The sequence below is a fragment of the Diabrotica undecimpunctata genome, chromosome 5 (assembly GCF_040954645.1).
Source record: "Diabrotica undecimpunctata isolate CICGRU chromosome 5, icDiaUnde3, whole genome shotgun sequence".
Lineage (NCBI taxonomy): Eukaryota > Metazoa > Arthropoda > Insecta > Coleoptera > Chrysomelidae > Diabrotica > Diabrotica undecimpunctata.
The window spans coordinates 57,902,444-57,923,455 of NC_092807.1; the positions used below are offsets into that span (position 1 = coordinate 57,902,444).

Sequence of the window (21,012 nt, forward strand, 5' to 3'; positions counted from 1 at the left end):
GACGGTTGTCTGTACTCTTCAGATTATTTGCAGAATGCCGTTTTCGGCTCTTCGGAATGTTATGGTTACGTTTCTGATATTACACCAGCCCCCGATGTTACTCAGCCACTAATGTTGTTTTCTTCCTAGGCCGACGCCCCTGTATCTATATTGTAAGATTAGTTCGGGAATATAGTATTTGTTTCCCTAAGCAAATGGTCAAGATAGAAATTTTTTCTTTCCTTAACTATGTTGAGAAGTTCTCGTTAACGACCTCCTATTCTTAAAATTGCATCATTCGTGATATGTGCGGTCAATGGCACTCGTAAAATCTCCGTAAATCCCAAATTTCAAATGATTCAGTGCGAGTCAGTGATCTAACCTTAAGAGACCACGTCTCTGCGCCTTCAAGTAAAATGGGCTATAAGTAGCACTTCACAACACGTAGTCTAAGGGACAGTAGGAGACAGAGCTAAGTTTGACAAATGTTCTTGCGTAATTGATTCTTTGTTTAACGTCTTCATCGCAATCCCATTTTTCGTTGACCGTGGTGCCCAGATATTTAAATTGTGATACCAGCTCTTTATTATTTCCATCGACTGTCAAGATAGTATTGATTATCTGTCGACCTATTTCCATAAATTTGGTCTTAGTAGTGTTTATCTTAAGCCCAAAACGTTTACCAAGGTGTTAGAATATTGTATATTTTCTACTGGAATCCCGTTTATTTTAGTGCCTCCACTGTCTCCTTAGAGAGCTATTTGGAATATCTTTCCCACGTTTGTAAAAAAACGCTGGTGAACGTATGAAGACTTACTACTTTACAAGCATGAAAGGTATCCGTGATCTCTTTTGATTCGTATTTCTGTCATTTGATTCCAATATAATTCTTGTGTAGCTCTGATGTCCTTTGTATCTATTCCTATTTCGAGGAGCCCATTTAGTAGGCTATCGTGGTTAACGTTATCAAAAGCTTTTTGATAATATATAAAACATACAAAAACATCTTGGCGTTGATCGTAGCACTTTTAAATCAACAGTCTGACTAAAAACAAAGACTCTCTTGCCCCTCAAAATCACTTCACGAAACCCAACTGCTTCTACCAAGTCTACTAACTGCTTCTGTGCTCCATTTCTTTTGGTGCCTTCTGCCTCCTTCTGTTGGTTGATCCTCCATGAATTTAGTTATCATAATATCCATGAATTCTAGAGCATTTATGTTGTCCCATGTTTAGGTCCGTAACGTACTTTACTACAGTGTGTATAGTTGGTGTCCTTGGTGGTTGACCTCAAAGAACTGTGTATTAATGTTGCTCGTAATTTCCGACTCATTTTATACATTTAGTAAAGGCGTGACATATGCTGCTAGTGTGTTGAAAGAACTAACAATTATAACACTGTATAGGTTCTGTGTCTATTCAGGTGTCACTTGTGTGTGCATTATTATGAATTATGTGGATGGGGAGAGGCATTTTATCGTATCTTGACTTCATATTCTTGGCGCGCATGGTCTTCAGCATCTTGGCTGAACGTTTACATATGTATTAGAGTGCCTTCTTTATATGTGTAGGATCTTCCTTTGGGGTAGTCCGTTTATGATTACCTTGTATGATTGATTGTTTGATTTTTATCAGCTAATGATATATTTGTCATTTTTTAGCGCTGTTTTTTCTTCATTTCATTGGTGACGGTGTTCATCTTCACTTTCACCTATTGTTTGTATTGTTTTTCACATTTTCCGTTTTCATGTGCGATGTCTTTTTTCATGTTTTTGATTGTGACATTTAGATCTATTACCATCATCATCATATAACGGGGGTCCTACGGCGATTGCCGCTTCCCGCATTTCAGCCTCCATCTTTTCCTATCTCTCCAATCTCCCTCTTCTAAGCCTCTAGATTGCATTGTTTTTGTAATTTCTCTTCTCCAGGAATTTGGTGGTCTTCCCCTTTTCCTTCTTTCTGGCGGAACATACATTAAGGCTTTCTTTGGCCACCGCTCCTCCTCCATTCTCATCACGTGACCATACCATTGTAATTGCCTTCCTTGTATTCTATCTGAAAGAGTATCTCTAATTCCTGTACGGTTTCGTATTTCCTCATTCCTGATTCTTTCCATTCTCGATACTCGACATGACCTTCTAAGATAATCCATTTCCATTTTAGCGGTAATAGATCTTAGATCTATTACCGCTTAATGTTATTTATACTACCCGTTTAATTTCTTATGCTTTGCTAATAGAGCATTATATGCGTCTATGATATGTAATCTTGTCTAGCTCCTTATATTTTGTTTACAGTGAGTTGAGCCGATTTTTCGTTTTTTCGACATTTTCGATTCTACAACTACCCATTACACATTTTTGATCTAGAATGTTATAATGGACTTATTTGGACGACATTTTAAGCTATTTTTAGCGCTTTTACATTCCAAGTAGGAGCAGCTTCTTTATACAGACTGGGGACTGGCCACATGAACTTCGAGAACTTACTCAATCATCCCAATGAATTTCAAATGTTTATAGTTTATTCTCTGACTGTCTCGCTGTGTCTTCTCATTTATGACAGACATTTGATTAGTGGCTATTTGTTGTTACTATTTGTTATTATCGGGATTATCACTGGCTTAAACATAAATCAGTATTTGCATTTTTTTCATGTTAAATTTCCTAGTTATTGTTGTTCTTTCCGTTCCTTTCCTATCGGAGATTGGATATCATTAACGCTACTAGAGCTTTGTTTACAGCTGCTCTAAACAGTTCGTTTGTGGTGCAACCCAACCACTCTCTTAGATTTCTCATCCAGGACATTTTTCTGCGACCCGTATTCGTACGTCTTTCAATCTTTCCCTTCGTTATATTTTGTAGGAATGTGTATTTTTGTCCCCGCATTCTCTTTTTTTATGGTAAGTATTACTTCAGGTCTTTTGTCCATTCGCCGTAATACTTCTTTATTTGTGACTCGATCAACCCGACTTATTCTTAATATTCGTCGACAGCACCACATCTCAAAACTCTCAAAGCTTTTTACATTGTTCTGTTTAAGAGCCCATGCTTCCATACAACAAGGTACTAAAGACATATACTCTTATTATATATATATTAACTTGACATAATTATTACCTGAAAAGTTAGGGTGAGAAGTTTTTAGGTAGGTCCAATTAAGCTAAAATATTTGGAGCCGGTATAACCGGAAGTGGTAGGAGGCTCCAAATATTTTAGTTGACTAAAACTTTGTTATTTTAAATATAACTATGAGAAGTATGGTACCTCACACCGAGTATTTTACAAGATAGGTATAACCAATTTTATTATGAAACAGTGCCCGATTTGATAATTTTTATAAAGATAATTTTATTATTTATAAAGATCCCTGAATCTTTATTGTATGCTATTTATATATAACAAGTGTTATATATAAACATTGTTTAATCTAGATAATTGTTTGATCATTATTTTTACACAAGTTAACTAATGTTTGAAAGTTTTCGGTTGAATATTTGTAATACTTAAGAAAAGGAAATAATTTTACCTATAACGTTTTCAGTGGAAACCAATGAACTATAACAAGCATTCTAAAATTTTAGTGATACTAATTTAATAAACCAAAATAATAAAAACTGTCAGCGTGGCTCTGATTTTGCTTAAAAACTTTTTTAATTTTCTCACGGAGAAAATGTCATATAAGGCCACAAATGGTATTAAATTAACCATGAGTGGTGACTCGGCGCAGTGGAAAACAGCATCGCTTTTGGACACAACAGTCAAATTCGCTGGAGACGAGGCCAAAGATCGCCTATATGAACCAAAACATAAGAAAAAAATCGTTAGGGTGCTCACAGTAGTTGCGTATGTATTTTTCGTCTCCCTTGCGGCAATTATGTTGAGTTTATACTACGTATTTCTTTGGAATGGGGACCAAAAAATGACAGCTAAATATGTAACAAGCGAGTCTCGACAGCAAATTAATTATGCACAAAATTGTAAAAGTATAGTAGTAGGTAAGTTTTTTATTATTTTAAAATATACCTCTCCTAAATTAATAGTTCCTCATAGCTATTTAGTTTTTATCTCTTTTTTCCTATTGTTAAAATTGCTCTTATTACAAATAAGATATTTTCATTTTCCGGTGGCATTTAATATAATGTGAATGATTTAATTTTATTTAATACGGTATTTACTACAACAAAGAACACCGAAATATAAAGCAAATTAAGTTACAGGTAAAATCTTCATCATTATGGATCTTACAACTGACGAAACCGTTTTTGTATCAGAACATTGCGCCGACTGTTGCGCAAAAGTGTAAAATAAATTCATTGTGTAATGAAAAGCTATTAAGTGATTATACCGACTTTTTAAGAAGCCTATAATTTTCGTACTAAAGATTTGTTTATTTATTGTACGCAAGAGAGATACCTCTAGGATTAATAAAAACAATCGAAAATATCTACAAAAACAACACAGTAAAAGCAGAAGAAGAACTAATTGATACTATTTAAGCTGGCAATGGGATAAGACAGGGAGATTCCCTGAGTCCTCTATTGTTTAAACTGATTATGGATGATATAATAAAAAAAAAAGAACTAAAAAGGATACCAAATTGGACAAAAAGAGCTTAAAATAATCTGCTATGCATACGATGCAATACTACTCTCACACAGTGAGGATAAATTACAACGTACGCTACACCAATTTAATATAACCGCCAGAAAATTTAAGATGTTAATTTCTCCAAAAAAGACAAAATGCATAGTTATAACAGCAAATTTAATAAGATGTGAATTGGAGCTGGAAGGTGAGATAATAGAACAGGTGATGAAGTTTAAATACTTGGGCATCACATTATCTAGCTACAAGAGGAAGTGGAAGTTCAAGTAAAAAAAGCAAACAGAGCCGTTGCCTGAATGAAACAATATGGAAGAATAAAAATATCGGAAAAGAAATGAAAGACAGAATTTACAAAACAGTCATCATACCAATAATGACATACGCGGCAGAAGCACCACCTGACACAGAGAGGACAAAAAGGATGTTAGAAACAGCAGATATGAAAACACTTAGAAAAATTGATAGTAAAACACTATGGAACAGAGCTAGAAGTACAGATATACGACGTAGATGCAAGGTGGAGAACATCAAGAACTGTGTAAGGAATAGAAGGGTAGAATGGAACGATCCTATAAGCCGAATAACAACAAATAGAGTAGTAAAGACGGCAAGAGACGGTTCCCCAATAGAAAGGCGATCAGTAGGAAGACCACGTAAACGATGGAACGACAACTTACTGGAGGCAAAAAACAGACAGAGTCATGTCTACATAAAAAAAGAAGAAAATTTGTTTTCTACAAATAGTAATTAATTTGGTATGTCTGGAATATTATTCATCAATGCTTCTCCACGATAGGAAAATGAAATTTCTATAGTTGGCTGTATACCATGAATCATAAAAACTTTTATTTAAAAAATCCGCTATATATAAATATATATATATATATATATATATATATATATATATATATAAATAAATATATATATATATATATATATATATATATATATATATATATATATATATATATATATAATAATATATATATATATATATATATATATATATATATATATATATAAATATAAATAAAATAAAATATATTAGTATATAAATATATACTTACACCATTTATAAAGGATTTTTTAAATAAAAGTTTTTTAAATAAATTTAGTTTTACTATATATGATTGTATAAAGCTAGACTAAATTTAACTGATACAATATTATATACTTATTGCGATATAAAAATATTGTCTTGTATATAGATTTATTGGTCTTTTAAAATTTCATGAACATGACTCACTCATTTGTTGACGTCAATATACGAATGAAACTATGAAATCCGACATTACTGAAAGTATTTATTTGTCTGCAGTGCATTCTCATAGCAATGCAGAGTCAAACTAGTTTTTGCATTAGTAAAATAGTTGTAATTTTGGCGATTTGTGATGCGGCAGTTATTTATTTGATCTAAATTGATGTAAAAGACCTCCCCAAAAAACAACGAAAATGGCGCTGGTGAACATCATTATTCTAGAAAGCAGAAGCCAGTATAGAGAGATATGACTTATTTAATGATCTAAAAGCTGAAATGGAATACAGGCTTTTTCAAAATTTTTGTAGAATGAAGTCTACTGATTTTGAATGGTTATTAAATGAATTATGCGTATCGTGAAAATCATAAAGATGACATACTTAGGGCATGTGATGCGCAATGAGAAGTATCAACTTATTTTACAAGGCAAGATCTCAAGGGCGCAGAAGGACATCGTGGTTGAATAACATCAGACAGTGGGCAGGAATGACTACCATACATCTATTTAGAGCAGCTGTCAACAAAATTGTATGGACCAACGTGATTGCCAACATTTGGTGCCTATCCACAAAGGATAGGCACCAAAAGAAGAAGATTAAATGAAATTGGTCCACAAATCGCGAAAGCAGATACAAAGTTTGGAGAAGCGATACCGCCAGCAGAGAGGTTAATGTTAACCCCACGATATTTAGCTACTCTTGACTCATATACAAGTTTTATGCACTGGATTCCATAAAAGTTCCCGCTCTCGATATAAACCAATAAGTTTTAAACAAGAAGAATTAGTCCACTCCATTATTGCAAATTAGAAAATCAAAACAAAATCGCGACGACGTTCGACACTTTTACTCGGAAGCGTACACACTAACCACAGCCAAACGAATTCGTTCTTCAATTTTCTTTTGATGTACCATCCAGTGAGCGAACTCTAGCGAAGGCAAACACATGCGTTTGCTAAAGTTTGTTGGGACGTACACATTTACCGAAGGCGTTTGGTCGCAAGGCTTCGGCCACATACGTTCGCCAAATGTGTACGCGCCTTAACAGGGTTCGTTCGAAAAAATATTACCATGAGATCTTTTTGTATAATCACTTTCATGACTTTCAGACACCAAAATAAAGTTCAAGTGGTCGCCCAGGCGAAAATTTGTTCAATTTTTTTTGAATTTTTTGACCCATCCTGAACAAAATAGGCAGGCCTCTTGTAGTTTTTCTGCAAAATTAATCGTTTTCGTGATATAAATAATTTAAAGCTGAGAAAAACGCAAAATTACGATTTTCACGGCTCAAAAACGCAAGTAAAAAACGTTATTTTTAAATTAATCAAGAACCTAAATTCAAGTTCAAACCTTGTTCTATAATTCCCCGATAAGTATTTTGAGCCTATTTCATTTAAAAATCTTGTTTTTTAATCGTTAATGATGCACCTATAACAGGACGGACGCTTGGGTTGCGGCGTGTATAAGAGAGAGAAACAAGATCTAGGGCACAAATGTTTGCTGGTTTAAATTTTCATTGTACAAATGAGCGCCTGCCCTGACATACGCGCTTCATTATCAATTAAAAAACAATGGTTTAATAGTTTGACACCGTAAAACACGATGCAATGTTAAAAGTGTTACACATCGCTAACATTGACGAGAAAGAAGAGTAATCCAGAGTCTCTATTGGAATCAGAAAGCACGAGTGAGGTTGAACAAATAAATGAATACAGAGGAATTTGAAATTTTAAGCGGGGTGCGACAGGGGTGTATTTTGTTTCCTGTGCTGTTCAACCTCTATGTGGACTACCTAAATACATTACTACCTGAGCTACATTAAAAAATAGCCTAAGCTACTGTGACTTTGTAAATTTTTAATTTTTTATGCCAAAACTTTCTGGACTTGTATTTCAACGGTAGCTTTTATGGCTATTCTGACTCAAAGCTAACAATACATAGGGACTTAATGAATTATTGAATACCCACCCACATATTACTGGGGATTATCTTCAAGACCTCATCTTTCAGATGAGCATGAGGGCTCTAGAACTTATTTAATCAAAACTGTTAATACTGTTATACCATCTAGTCAATCACTATATATGGTTCATTGATGGATCAAAGACTGCCCAAGAAATCGAATCATAAGTCTTTGGACCAATACAAAATATACAACCTTGTTCAACATACAAGTGTTTCAGATTAAATTTTTTGTGTTGGTAACCTGCACCGATAAAATTATGTGGAGTTATTCAACATCTTCGACAATTTTCTTGTTGTACTGCAGTCAACTGACTTACTGTACATTGTATATGTAGTAGTGTGTGTTAAATAATTGCCTTGCTACTGTCGCCAAGATAACCAATCACGACAAAGATTGTTACTTTGGCCGGCCAACCACAGCGCTCGTTATTAACTGCGCTGTCATTGGTCTCTCGGCGGAAGTGTGGTGAAAATTCTCAAACACGATGTGTATAAAAGAGCAGCACATCTTCCAATCGGGACCCCAGTCGTCATACACTACTAGCCCCCATAAGACCTTGTTGGTTCGGTGCGCTACCAAGCTACCTTTGAGTTTTATTAATCAACCAATATCCTGCTATCGACGAAGACGTCTAAGATTGAAGAATATTTATCCAATAATGGTTATCCAATTTAGAAGTTAAATCATCAAGTGTACCAGAACCGGCGTGTCTACTACAAAACGCTTCCTGACAGTAGAACACGACTTTCTGAGATAGAAAAGACATTGGTCTTAGAACTATTTCAAATCGTGTCGAACTGACCAAAGCGTTATTTGGGCCTGTCACGGTAAAGAGCGAATAAAAGTCCCGACGGGGACTTGTAATTGCTTTTCCGATCAGGATGAGCTGCAATAACACTTCGTCTCCAAAACCTTATGTAAATAGTAACTAGGAGAATTACTGTTAACAAAAAGGTAGCTATACGAAGCGACTGGCAGCAGGAAGAGTCGACATTGCCGGCATTCTTGTACCTCTCTCGAGGAGAGGGAACGCGGCTACACGAAGCGAGAAGGCCGACATCTTTGTGGAACTTGAGATATACACCACGCATCAGAATTCTAACACATATTTAAGTCAGTGTAAGAATATTTTGTCTGTAAGAAAGCTCGAACTGTTAGAGAATTCTGATTGCCAGTGTCCCCTCACCTACCACAAAGGCTCGGCGGAACTTCTTGCCCGTAGCGGCCGGTATCTCAATCAACTCCTTGAATACGAAGATGGACTCTCGAAACTTGAGATCCTCTTCGAGAGCGGCGGTCATAGATCGTCCAGAAACCCCTGAAAACCAGGAGGACGCTACGGCCGTACGACACTACTAAGTAAAGTAAAGTTAGGTTCATTGTCTTTACAAATAATCGCTTATTATACCCGAATGACTGCGGTACCTCGGGTGAGTAGAGATCAGTTTCAGAAAATATTCTTTGAAATAAAAAAATCATATCCTGTCAGGATTCAGATTTACAACTCTGAATTAGGGGCGCTACAGAGAAAAGAGACTTAATATTTATACTCATAGGCAGAATGGCGGAAAATATCCCACTTACTAATTCAAAACTGGTACATAATTGCAAAGGATCTTCTTAACAAATTTGTAAATGGCTGCAAGGGAACGAATAAGTAGACTCGTTAGCAAAAAGAGGCTCGAGAGAAACATGTGCAGGTCCAGAGCCGTTCTGTGGCGTCACTAAAGACGCTGTGTCAGGTTAAAAAGTTACTTAAAACACAGAACTTCTTGATTCAGTTTAATGGAAGGACAGGGTCGGATAAGTATCAGAGATTTTCATGTCATGGTTGAGATCAGAAGATGCCCGTTCTTAGACAGAGTACAGACTTCTCTTCAGACAATTCGGTCTCTACATACCTAATGTAATATTGAAATTTTGTTAAATTTTATTATATTGGAATAATTCAGTCGGAAACTTCAGATATCGGAAATATTGGTGTATTATTACATAAACACTGGCGGAATTTTAGACAAACAACATTTGTTGTTTTGAAATTTTCCAAATAGTAGAGTAGGCTGGTTTTAATCCAGAGTGTTTAAAGCTTAAGTATCAGGGTTCAGTGGTGTAAAAAATAAGCGGTAAAAGTTGATCTATAATAAATTTTTAATTTCAGTTTTAAAAATTATATATCAATAACGATAAAACCAGTAAGGCATATTTATAGGAACTTTTAATCTTTTGTTTACAAAAATATTTCAGATTAATTTGGAAATACATTGTATAATAAATCATACAATGACATAAAAATAAAACAAAAACCAACACAGGTCATGAAGTGAGATACGAACACAATACGTTATGTAAATTTTTCACATCTGCCATAGTGTGCCATAGATGGTTTAAATTCATTTCAAAAGTATTTTTTGTTGTAAGCGTTGCAAAATTACTGTGAATGACACGTCAATATCTGAGATATGCAACAAAAATTAGTAATCCTATATAAAATATAACTAACTCTTGTTTTAGATCTGCAACAACAGTTTCCAGCAGTAGAGCCAGAAATGAGGCTGCCATCTCCTACAACAACATCGGAAGATAATACCACAAACTGGCAAGAAGATTATAACGATAGTTTAGAAGATTTAAGAAAAACGAGTAAACTAATTAAGAAGCTGTGGGATAGAGACGAAGAAAACTATTGAAAAACATTTAAATTTAATGTGTTAATGTATACTATAGAAAACTCTCATAGCAGAGGTAGTACATAATTATTTTATTCAACACAAAAGACTTAAAATGTGATGTCACAAAATATAGTTGTAAAACTTTTTACTTATATGGTCCGTATAGTTACATTTAAATATGCCACGAAGACTTTTTATTTCAATTAATTGCATCAACTACTAAGTAGGATCATTATTTTTGTGTAGTGAAATCAAGTTTATACTTTGTTACTAAATAAAGTCGACTTCATTGGCTTTACAAAGAGTCTCTTATTATATCGAAATGACCACGGTAACTCGGGCAAGTAATTTGTAGATCCGACAAAGATAAGAAATTTTTTGGTAAAAATTAACATGATGTCCTTATTTTGGTATTTGGAGGATTTATTTGAAGGTAATGCCTTTCTTGGTGGCATAATAACTTTTGAATCCTGCTCCTGATCCCTATCACTTATCTTCCTATTGATTATAAAAGAAGCTTGGTAATAAATACTTTCCAAAAGGCAATATTTTAGGCAGCCTGTATCTGCCTACGTTTTCCATACAGAAACTCTATTCCTTCGTTTTTAAAACAAGTTCCAGAGATAGAGAAAGTTGATGAAATTAGAGTGGCCTTCTTCTTGATTTTGTCAGGGCTTTTGTTTTCGAAGACAGAAACAGTTGCCGATCTGACTAGATACTACAAAAAATTGAGTCTACACTTTCTATTTCTTCTCATAATAACTGAACTGTAGATCATCATTCTTACCATCATCACCGTCTTAGTATTTTTCTTTCGAAACATGTTTTCATTATTTTTTGTTAGAATCCAGGTTTCTGAACCATATGTTAGGACTGGGCGTATTATTGTTTTGTAGTTTTATTTTTGTATTTCTCGATATACATAATTGTGGATTTAAGGAGGAGATTGAGCCCAACTGAAACTGAACTGTAGATACTAGTTCTTTATCCACTACATGTTGGAATTGCAACAAGAAAGGTCATACATATCACGTATGTTCTGAACGCAAGAGATGATTTTGTCATAGTCATGGTAGGAAAAACATTACTATTTTCAATTGTAATAGGTGTTCAAAAAACAGAAGTTAAGTTTTGACAGACAGCACCTCTCAAAGCAGCCAGATGTCTATTCCAAGCACGGGGAAAAACATCCTGGGCAAAAATTTACAGAAAACTTTCAACAAACCCCAAACCAGGGAATTGTTTTATTCTATTTTGGAACATCCAGTACCCACAAATAGAACCCATATCCACATACTTATAGGCTTAATTGGTTATTACCGTAGACTTTTGAACAGCTTTGTTTCAATTTGTAGTCCTATTTCTGATTTACTGGAAGGAAGAAAGAACGGTCAACCTACTACTTGGACTCCACAAGCTGATGAAGTTTTTCATAAAATCAAATAAGCTTTTATAACGTTCCTGTTCTAGCAAGTCCAGATTGTTCCAAACATGTTTATCTTGATTGTCATGCAAGTGACTCTGGTGTAGGCGATATCTTATTTCAAAGGAATGATGGATTAGAACATCATATTGCCTACTTCAGCAAACTTTAAGAAAAACGTAACGTAAGTATACTGTTACAGAAAAAGAATTAGCACTTTTACTTTCTATTTAGAAATTCGTATTATGAAAATAAGAGTTTCCTTAAAGTCTAGAGGGAGCTAACCTCAAACAATCGATATCGTGACGTCACATTAATGTTGCGTATCTCTACTATTATTACATTTTCCAAACCAGCTTAGATTGTATTTAAAGCACACCTTCTTACTATCTTTTCTATAATGATAACAAATAAAAGTCTGCGTATATATCTCGCTGTCCACTAATTTTTGTTTCATAAAATTTAAACTGGTTTGAGATAATTCCATCGATGCTTGTCTTCGTGTTTTTGTGGTATAACTAAGTAAATTTTATTCTTCCATAGAATAAATACATATAATTATATAACATGTACTGCCCTATAATTCTATGAAACAAATAAAGTAAGCCCAAAGAGTCTCAATAGTTATTCAAGGATATATACACTATTTTTTCAGTTTGTTTAAAGCTTGAACGACTTTAATTTTAATATAAGTCCTATCTCAAACTAAGTGTTTCGATTCCTTTTAACTGTTATCCCATTATTGTTTTGAAGCTATTTTCTTGTGGCATTTTAATATTATTTACTATCTTTAAAGGTAAAAAACCATATGTTTGTGGTTAATGAGAGATGCTTCGAGAACAGATCACTTGTATGATTTTGTTCAGCTATTTGTACCCAAATATCGTCACTCACGATGTTGTACAGGCTTTTGAATTGAAGCGGTCTAGAGTTCTTTGAAAACAAATCGCTCTAGCTGCTTTCTGTTCTTAGGTTAACAAACTTGAGGTTTTTGAAATACCCAATGATGCTTCCTGTTCATGCTGGTATAAAGCTTATGTATATTTGTTTCCTATCTTCTACGTGAGTAACTAATATATTCACAAGTTGCAATCGACATCCACCTAATATACCAAACATTAATGAAACTTTGTTTATTAAAAACGTCTCATTTGAAGTGGCACTAATAAATTTTAAAACATCTTCTCTAGATAGAACTTCTTGGCTAGTGCCCAATGATATTTTATTTAAATATTGGTTTAACTCATGGTAAATAGCAACATTAATATTTTTCTTTGCAATTAACGTCTTCTTTTCCGTTTATTATTTGATCCAGAAGGTACTACCAGAATAGTTTTCAGCCACCAGTTTAAATTTGTCATATTCTTCACCACAGCAGTAATACGATTTCACCCGTTAGGATTTGTGCTACGTTTTAGTTTTTGTCATTTCATCTGAAACTTCCAAACTGACATTATATCATCGATGGCGTCTACTATGATAAAATGAAATTGATAAATTAACTCGAATTTCCGAGTTTATAAAAAATGAACACAATAATCTGACGACTAATATTTTGTAATACGCACCGCGGATATTAGTAGATGTGTATGCCCTCGAATGACATACAAACCCTAAGTTCAGAGGTTCTTTCGTTTATAAAATCGTTTTATTCATTTTCATCATTACGTAAAGATCCACTTAATTCTCATGTTACATAAGATGCAAATTATAAAAAATTATGATAAACTACTATATTATTAAAACTGAACAACTTAAATTTAAGTATAAAAATACTATTTTAGTTCTTTCTACGTTTCGTCAGTATAAAGTCTATTTCTAAATATATAGTCTAATTTCCAAAACATAAAATTAAAAGGAACCAAACTAAACATCAATATGTAACAATAATTTATTGTTAAATATATGTACAGTTTATTTACAATATACAAATTGTTTTATTTTTCACCTAATGTTAAACGATTTTCCCTACAAATCATAAATATGAGAAATTCAAGATTTTGGCATCAGGCATCGCTCACAGAATACAACAATAATATTAAAAGAACTACCTAAATGAGATTATTAAAAAGAAACGGTGCACTCAAATAGGGTTATATCAGTATATTTCAAGAAAAATACTCCACAATTTAACGTAACGTAGTAATAAAAATACTCCACCAAATACGTAAACGTAACGTATTTTTTTGACATATAAGCATGCGCATTAATGGTTGAACTAACGTATCTAGATACGTATTACCTAACGTAACGGGCTGGTACGTTACGTTCATACGCATCCCTATCGAGCCGAAAGTAACCGGATGCACAAGGGAATCTTACCCGATTACCAAAATATCAACATCCACATTTCATAAGCACACGTGGCACATATAAGTTAAGTATATTTGTTTTGCCCTCTTCCTTACATCCACCGTAGGTCGATCTCACCACTATCTGTTCCAATCATCTCCCACTTAAAAAGTCTTCGATCACATTTGCCATTTCTTTTAGCAAACGTAGTGGTACATATTTAGGTTCTCTCCTTTCTCTCGTTCTTTTTCAACCATTTTCAACCTTTCCACACTCCGAAAAATACCATTCTAATACATATTCAAATGTTCTTCCCAATAAAGGTAGTATCATCTCATCCTGCCACATTTCCTATTTTCAGTCATCATACCATAGCTAAAAGTTTCTATTCAGTTAGATTAGAGATTCCAATCACCTAAAGTCAAGTCGCCTAAAAGATATAACTAATTTTGGTTCTTGTTCTGGTTCATGTTCATGGTTAATCTTAAACTATTGGTAGCAGCGCGGAAAAGATCAGTAGTGTCGTTTGAAATCATGCTCTCAAGTTTTTAGCTAGGAGATTGTTTTTCTTCCAGGACTCCTTGTATCAGGTATTTTTCTTTGTATTATTAGATGTAACACTTCCTATATGTTGTTATTTCGCATGAGATGGCATAGATAAAGCCACGTTTCAAGGACCTTAAAATTTTTTGTGGATGCATCTGTAAGAGTCCATTCAATACCTTAAAGAAGTACTGGAAAATATAGCTTTTATGTAGCCGAACATTTTTCTCTTAAGATAATGACTTCTAAATAATTTCTACATCCTTCAAAATAAATGCCAAATTAAGCCATATCTCAAAAAAATGGCTTCATTTGGCATTTATTGTTGTATCGTATAACTAATAAATACCTATAGTAGAATGGTCAGATTTCTAGGTTTTGATAGTTTTGCTTTAAGATATAGTGTGGATCCTGATGTTTTGCTAATTAAACTATTTATTTTTTACTTATGCATATACCGTTAAAGCAGGACATATCGTATGTGCTAAAATTAATTTGGACCATTTTTTATTTATATTAACGTTACAGGGTACCTTACCGCATGCTTGCATTGATAACTGATGTAGAATAACTTTTGTAACTACTCTTGTTATTAGTAGAATTATTGATGATAAAAGAACTTTATAAAAACGAAATATATAGTGGCATATATTTCAGTTCCTCTCCTTTCTATTCTTTTTCAACCCTCCCACACTTAGTAGTAACCCATCTCATCCTGCCACATTTCCTATTTTCAGTCAGGATACCATAGCTAAAAGTTTCTTTCTATTCGGTTAAATTAGGAGCCCTTCTTTTTCCGTTGCAGGAAGTAGGTCGTCCAATAACCAGCCAGTATGCACTACTCCACACATCTTCATTTACCTCCTCACAAAGCCTCGTCTTGCCACTTATTTGTTTTTCTGTTGCATCCTGTGATATGTACTCTATCCCGGAGCCCATAAAAAAAATTTGTATTGAAAATTTCCCAATCAGAACATACCTGCGCATATACAGCATAAACCTCCTATTCTTACACAAAACCTAGTCCTCATTGCCACATATTTTCTCTCATCTACCCGCTATCTGCTCTGGTTCACACATCTTAGATAACGTTCACTCATAATCCACGCATCCACCACATATGAAATATATATGTCGACTATATAAGGGTGGTCGAACTAAACACATCGATAATACCATGCAGGATTCCCGTCGTCTTCAACAGGGCTCTCTATCCATCCAATATACATCTTGGCCCTCTCTATTCATCCAATATACCTCCGTTTGCTTGTTGAGTTTGAGCAGCGGTTGGCATGAGATAGACGTTCGGCAGTGAGATTTAGTCCTCCATGTCCCATTTTCGAGTACCACCATAGTAATATATCTTAGATAATACCAACTTCATTGCATCAATTGTTTTGAGAGAAGCATATAGTAAAAAAATTATTAAATTAATAAGAAGTAGACAATTCACTAATTGAAAAAAATTGCTTAAATCTAAATGAAACAAATTCTCAGTAAAATGTAGCAAGATATGTTCCCCCATGTAGGAATAAGAAGTCATCATCATCAATGGCGCTACAACTCTTCGTGAGTCTTTGCCGCGTTTACTATTCCTTTCCATGTTTGTCGGTCCTGTGCCAGTAATTCCCATTGTCGCACTCCCATTTTCTCTAGATCTTCTTTGACTGCATCTTTCCACCTTTTTCTAGGCCGCCCTACAGACCTTCTTCCCTCTGGCCTTTCCCAGAACACATTGTTAATAAGAAGTCGCCTAAAAGATATAACTAATTTTGGCGGGTTCTTGTTCTGTGAGTGCCGATTCGTTACTGAATCTTAGCGACCATCATATCCTTAATTTATTAGTAGCAGCGCAGAAAATATCTGTAGTTGCGTTTAAAATCATGTCCTCAAGACTTTAGCCAAGAGATCTTTTTCTTCCAGGGCTCCTTGTGTCAGGTATTTTTCTTTGTAGTATTAGATATAGCACTTACTATTTGTATATGATATTTCGTATAAGATAAAGCCACGTTTCAAAGGCCTCCAATTTTTTTGTGGAAGCATCTGTAAGAGTCCATGTTTCAATACCTTAAAAAAGTACTCGAAAATAGAGCTAAAATTTTTCTTTTAAAGCTTACTTTTAAATAATTTCTATATCCTCCAAAAAATGGTTCCATTTGACATTTTTTATCGTTGTATAGTATAAGTAACAAATATAGTAGAACAAATATGTAATTAAAAATATTTATTTTTTACTTAGGTAGATATATGCCGTTAAAGCAGGACATATCGTATGTGCTAAAATTAATTTGGACTATTTTTTATTTACATTTAACCTTACGGGGACCCTCCCTCTTGCCGCATGCTTGCATTGATGTAGAATAGCTTTTGTAATTACTCTTGTTATTGTCAGAATTACTGACACTAAAAGAACTTTAATAAAAACATAGATAAATCTAAAATTAACGTAAGTATACAGTTCAAAATTTTTAAAATTTAGTTAAAAATTCCAGCATGTCCCCGCTCTTTTTTTATTTATTTCAAAAATACAACACTTAATAATATTTTTTAAAACGGGAGTATTTTCATTATACACTTGTAATTGTTCGGAATATTAATTGACAAAACACAACAATTAACTTAAAATACTTATACACTTAAATCATTTTCTGGTTTTTCCGTATTTTATGCGTCACTATAATAATTAAATTCAATAATAAATTTATTTCCACCATTAATGTGGATGTGCCCAATCTTCTTGTAGTATTCTTGAACTTTGATCACTTTGTATTTTGGAAACAAATTTTAATTTCAAAGCCTCTGATCCGCAACAATAAAAAATTTATTTTATAACTGTGGTTTATTCTCTACAACATATTTACATAAATACATGAAAATATCAAAGGTAAGAAGGTAAGTCTTTTAAAATAAAGGGTGTTAAACATATTAAAATCCTCGTATCTGAATAACCAATAAAGCATGCGTACTTTTCTTATCGATAAAAAAGTCGGTATTACAGTTGATTTTTGAATCTGTAATTCAATTTACAGTATTCGCCAAAATAAACAGTACTGAAAGTAAACATTGTATTTATTTTTTAATTTACATAATTTACATGTTCAAAATTTGCAACATTGCGGTGCAAACAAGCTTCATAACTGTTTTGTAGATTATCCAACATATTTATAAAGGGTGGTTGCAGCAGTTGTTGAAAACAGGTTATTATCTTTTGTCGTAGTTCTCCAATATCTGCTAACTTCTGACTTTGATTCTTTCAGCATGGCCCAAATTTATCACATCTATACATTAGGTGTTGTCAGATCAGTTGAGTGATCTGACAACAGTTTTCAAAATGTTACTGTTACTCGTTCACTGTGGAGTGGTTTCTCTACAATAGAGAGATATCGCAACGTCAAACGTTAATACCGTATTGAGACATAAATAACGGTCTGTTAAAACACAGGTATCAAGAGAGTTATCGCAAATTGTTCTGGGGGGTACGATAAGACTTAACGTCATTATGACAACCGACGTTTGGCATTAACTGTAACCTAGAAATTAATGTTAGTCATAGCCATACTCGAATATAACTACTTGTACTTAACTGTTTTTTTATTGAATAATGGATTTGGAAATTGATGCAGCAATAATAGCTGGTGTTGATGATAACGAAGTTGAAGACTTAATTCTTGTTAATTTGTTACAAGGAGAAGATATTGAGCAGGTAGACGTGTACTTTAATTTTAATGATTTAACCAATAGTCAATGTCAATGTATAAAACTTGTCTAAACAAAATAAGAACACACGTGTTTCTCAAAACAAACCAAACAACATAGATAAGGTTAGATTGCCAAACAAGATCATCCACTTGATCCACAGTCACAGTTTTTAGTTTCTAAATTTGTGTTCTATCAAATATTTTTATGTTTTATGCGAAATGTCAAATTATCGTTTAACGTAATTACCACCCCTTATTTCGACCCAAATAGCGGAAGCCCTTATCCGTTATTAACGTAACATTCACTATGCGCTTGCGTACATGTCAAAATAGCGTATTCCGCTATTAGCGTGCGATAAAAATGCACTTGCGATATCTCTCTAGTGACATCTGGGCGTTCAAATCCAAGAAATGGAGTTGTTTATTTACTGATATAACCGTTGAAGTGAATGTGACTTTCGTACATACATACATACCTCAAGACATTGGTATTTTCGTACACTAGACTCAACACTCGGCAAAAGTAAACTTCTCTTGCTCGTTTGTTTGCAACGCTTAGTGTTTGTCTAAGTTGAAAGCGGTAAAGATAACCACCAAGAGATTTGAACAGTCGACGTGTGGATATTTCACTGATATTCAGTTTATATGCACTACGTTGAAGGCTTCGTTTTGGGGACTGTAAGATCTGATCGAGAACGCGTCCTTGATTATTGTTGGCAAAAGCTGTTTTTAGCCAAACGGAAGAGCCCTTGAGCTAACACAACAAACTACCAGTGTTATGAAATTTCTCAACGATTGCTAACATATATGACAGTTAACGACAAATAAACCCCCTCAAATAAATACGTATTGCGTGCGCAATTGCACAGCCGTCTAAGTTTCGATAGTGTTTATTTTTGGCGAATACAGTATTTCCAGTTTTAATCACTACCTGTTACCATCATATGAACCTTTCTATCCGATTGTATCATTTTTGCACTTTTTTCTGTTCCCACAATAGCCGAAAGCTGGTATATATCATACTTAGAATACATAACAGAAACTGTCATGTTTGATACTCCGCCAAACTTCTTGTTTAAATTATTTTCTTGCAATAAATTGCACATTTCGTAATAAAAATTTGGGAAAGTTGGTGGTTGATAAAAGACTATATGCCTTATTCCTTTAATTCTTCTCCGATGGAAAAAGTGGAATCTCTCCGTGTATAAAAGAAAATGTGCATCGCCGTGGAAGAACATATCTCTCGCTCTAGCCACTTTTCCTTCCTAAAAATAATAAGTGCCGATAAAAAAAGGCCAGAATACGCCATCATTATTTTTAAATATAAATAAATAACTTTATAAAAAAAGTGGAACTATAATATTAAATTCGGAGCAGTAAGTGGTATAAATTGAAAAAAAATTACAATAAATAATAAACATTTCTACAAAGTCTTTTACCAACAACTATATCTCTTTTTAAACATAAATATTCGACTAAAAAGAAAGCAGTTTAGGAAATCATTCATCAGAAATTACACACTAAATTGAAGAATTGTAAAACAAAATTGTTTATTGCATTGAAAAATAACGGGTCGTTGGAAAATCAGCAAAATGTTTTATATGTGAAATATGGTAAGCAAAAACAAGTTACAAAAAGAATCACCAATAAAATTAGCGCAGTAATAAAACTAGAAGATGCGACACAGGCTTTAGAATTGGGAACATAATTCATATACGTATTTTTATTTCGTCAACTAAATGAGAAATTAACTAAATGTAATGAAGCAGGTTGCTTATTATTAAGGGATTAAAATTTAAAATGATTACTGATAAATAATCTACATCCATACTCATACACATATGACAAACCATAAAATAATTATATATATATATATATATATATATATATATATATATATATATATATATATATATATATATATATATACATATATATATATATATATATATATATATATATATATATATATATATATATACATATATATATATATATATATATACATATATAAGTTTTGGATGGGTTGGAGTCAATAAAAGGGGCTATTGGTTAACTATTTATTATCTCGAGCTTTCAATTGTGTTTACAAATGTGTTAAGAAAATGTTTTTTCAAAATTATATTAAAATTTCAGGGAAGCATTTATTAGATAAGGACATTTTTGTATTAATTCTTTTTGAAATGTATTAGCAGAAATTTTATTAACCAAACTAATTTTATTTGGTGAGTTAACAAAACATTTTTTTTCTTTCTAGTTCAACTTTGTAGGATATTTTGTCTTTTTTAGCAGCTCTTAATAATAATTGTAAACACAATTGAAAGCTCGAGATAATAAATAGTTAACCAATAGCCCCTTTTATTGACTCCAACCCATCCAACTTCCTCCGTGGTTATTGTTAGTGGTTGCCCTGGAAAGCCTCAGGGTCTTCTAACTCTAGTGCCACAAATTGGTCGCATTGCTCCTGTAGTGATTCTTTTCTAAGTTAATATGCTCCTTTTCTAACTTGGCTGCAGCGCACTGAAGACGACCAATAGTTAGAAATACGTATATACGGTTGCCTTCCATCAATATAC

At 33.4% G+C, this 21,012-nt stretch overlaps 2 protein-coding genes across 4 annotated transcripts in view; one reads left to right on the forward strand and one right to left on the reverse strand.

Annotated features, from left to right (window-relative positions):
* inaF-D (trp-interacting inaF-D) overlaps positions 1 to 10,657 on the forward strand; it is a 71,418-nt gene extending 60,761 nt beyond the window's left edge. The window contains exons 2-3 of one of the 3 annotated variants that reach the window (XM_072531983.1): positions 3,525 to 3,978; positions 10,323 to 10,657. In XM_072531983.1, the coding sequence (XP_072388084.1) occupies positions 3,654 to 3,978; positions 10,323 to 10,498 (501 nt within the window). In that variant the 5' untranslated portion in view covers positions 3,525 to 3,653 and the 3' untranslated portion in view covers positions 10,499 to 10,657. The remainder of the gene's footprint in view (positions 1 to 3,524; positions 3,979 to 10,322) is intronic. The other 2 variants (XM_072531984.1, XM_072531982.1) reach the window with 2 other exon arrangements.
* Positions 10,658 to 17,558: 6,901 nt separating this feature from the next.
* LOC140441331 (U3 small nucleolar RNA-associated protein 25 homolog) overlaps positions 17,559 to 21,012 on the reverse strand; it is a 37,216-nt gene continuing 33,762 nt past the window's right edge. The window contains exon 6 of the mRNA XM_072531981.1: positions 17,559 to 19,701. Within this exon, the coding sequence (XP_072388082.1) occupies positions 19,357 to 19,701 (345 nt within the window). The 3' untranslated portion in view covers positions 17,559 to 19,356. The remainder of the gene's footprint in view (positions 19,702 to 21,012) is intronic.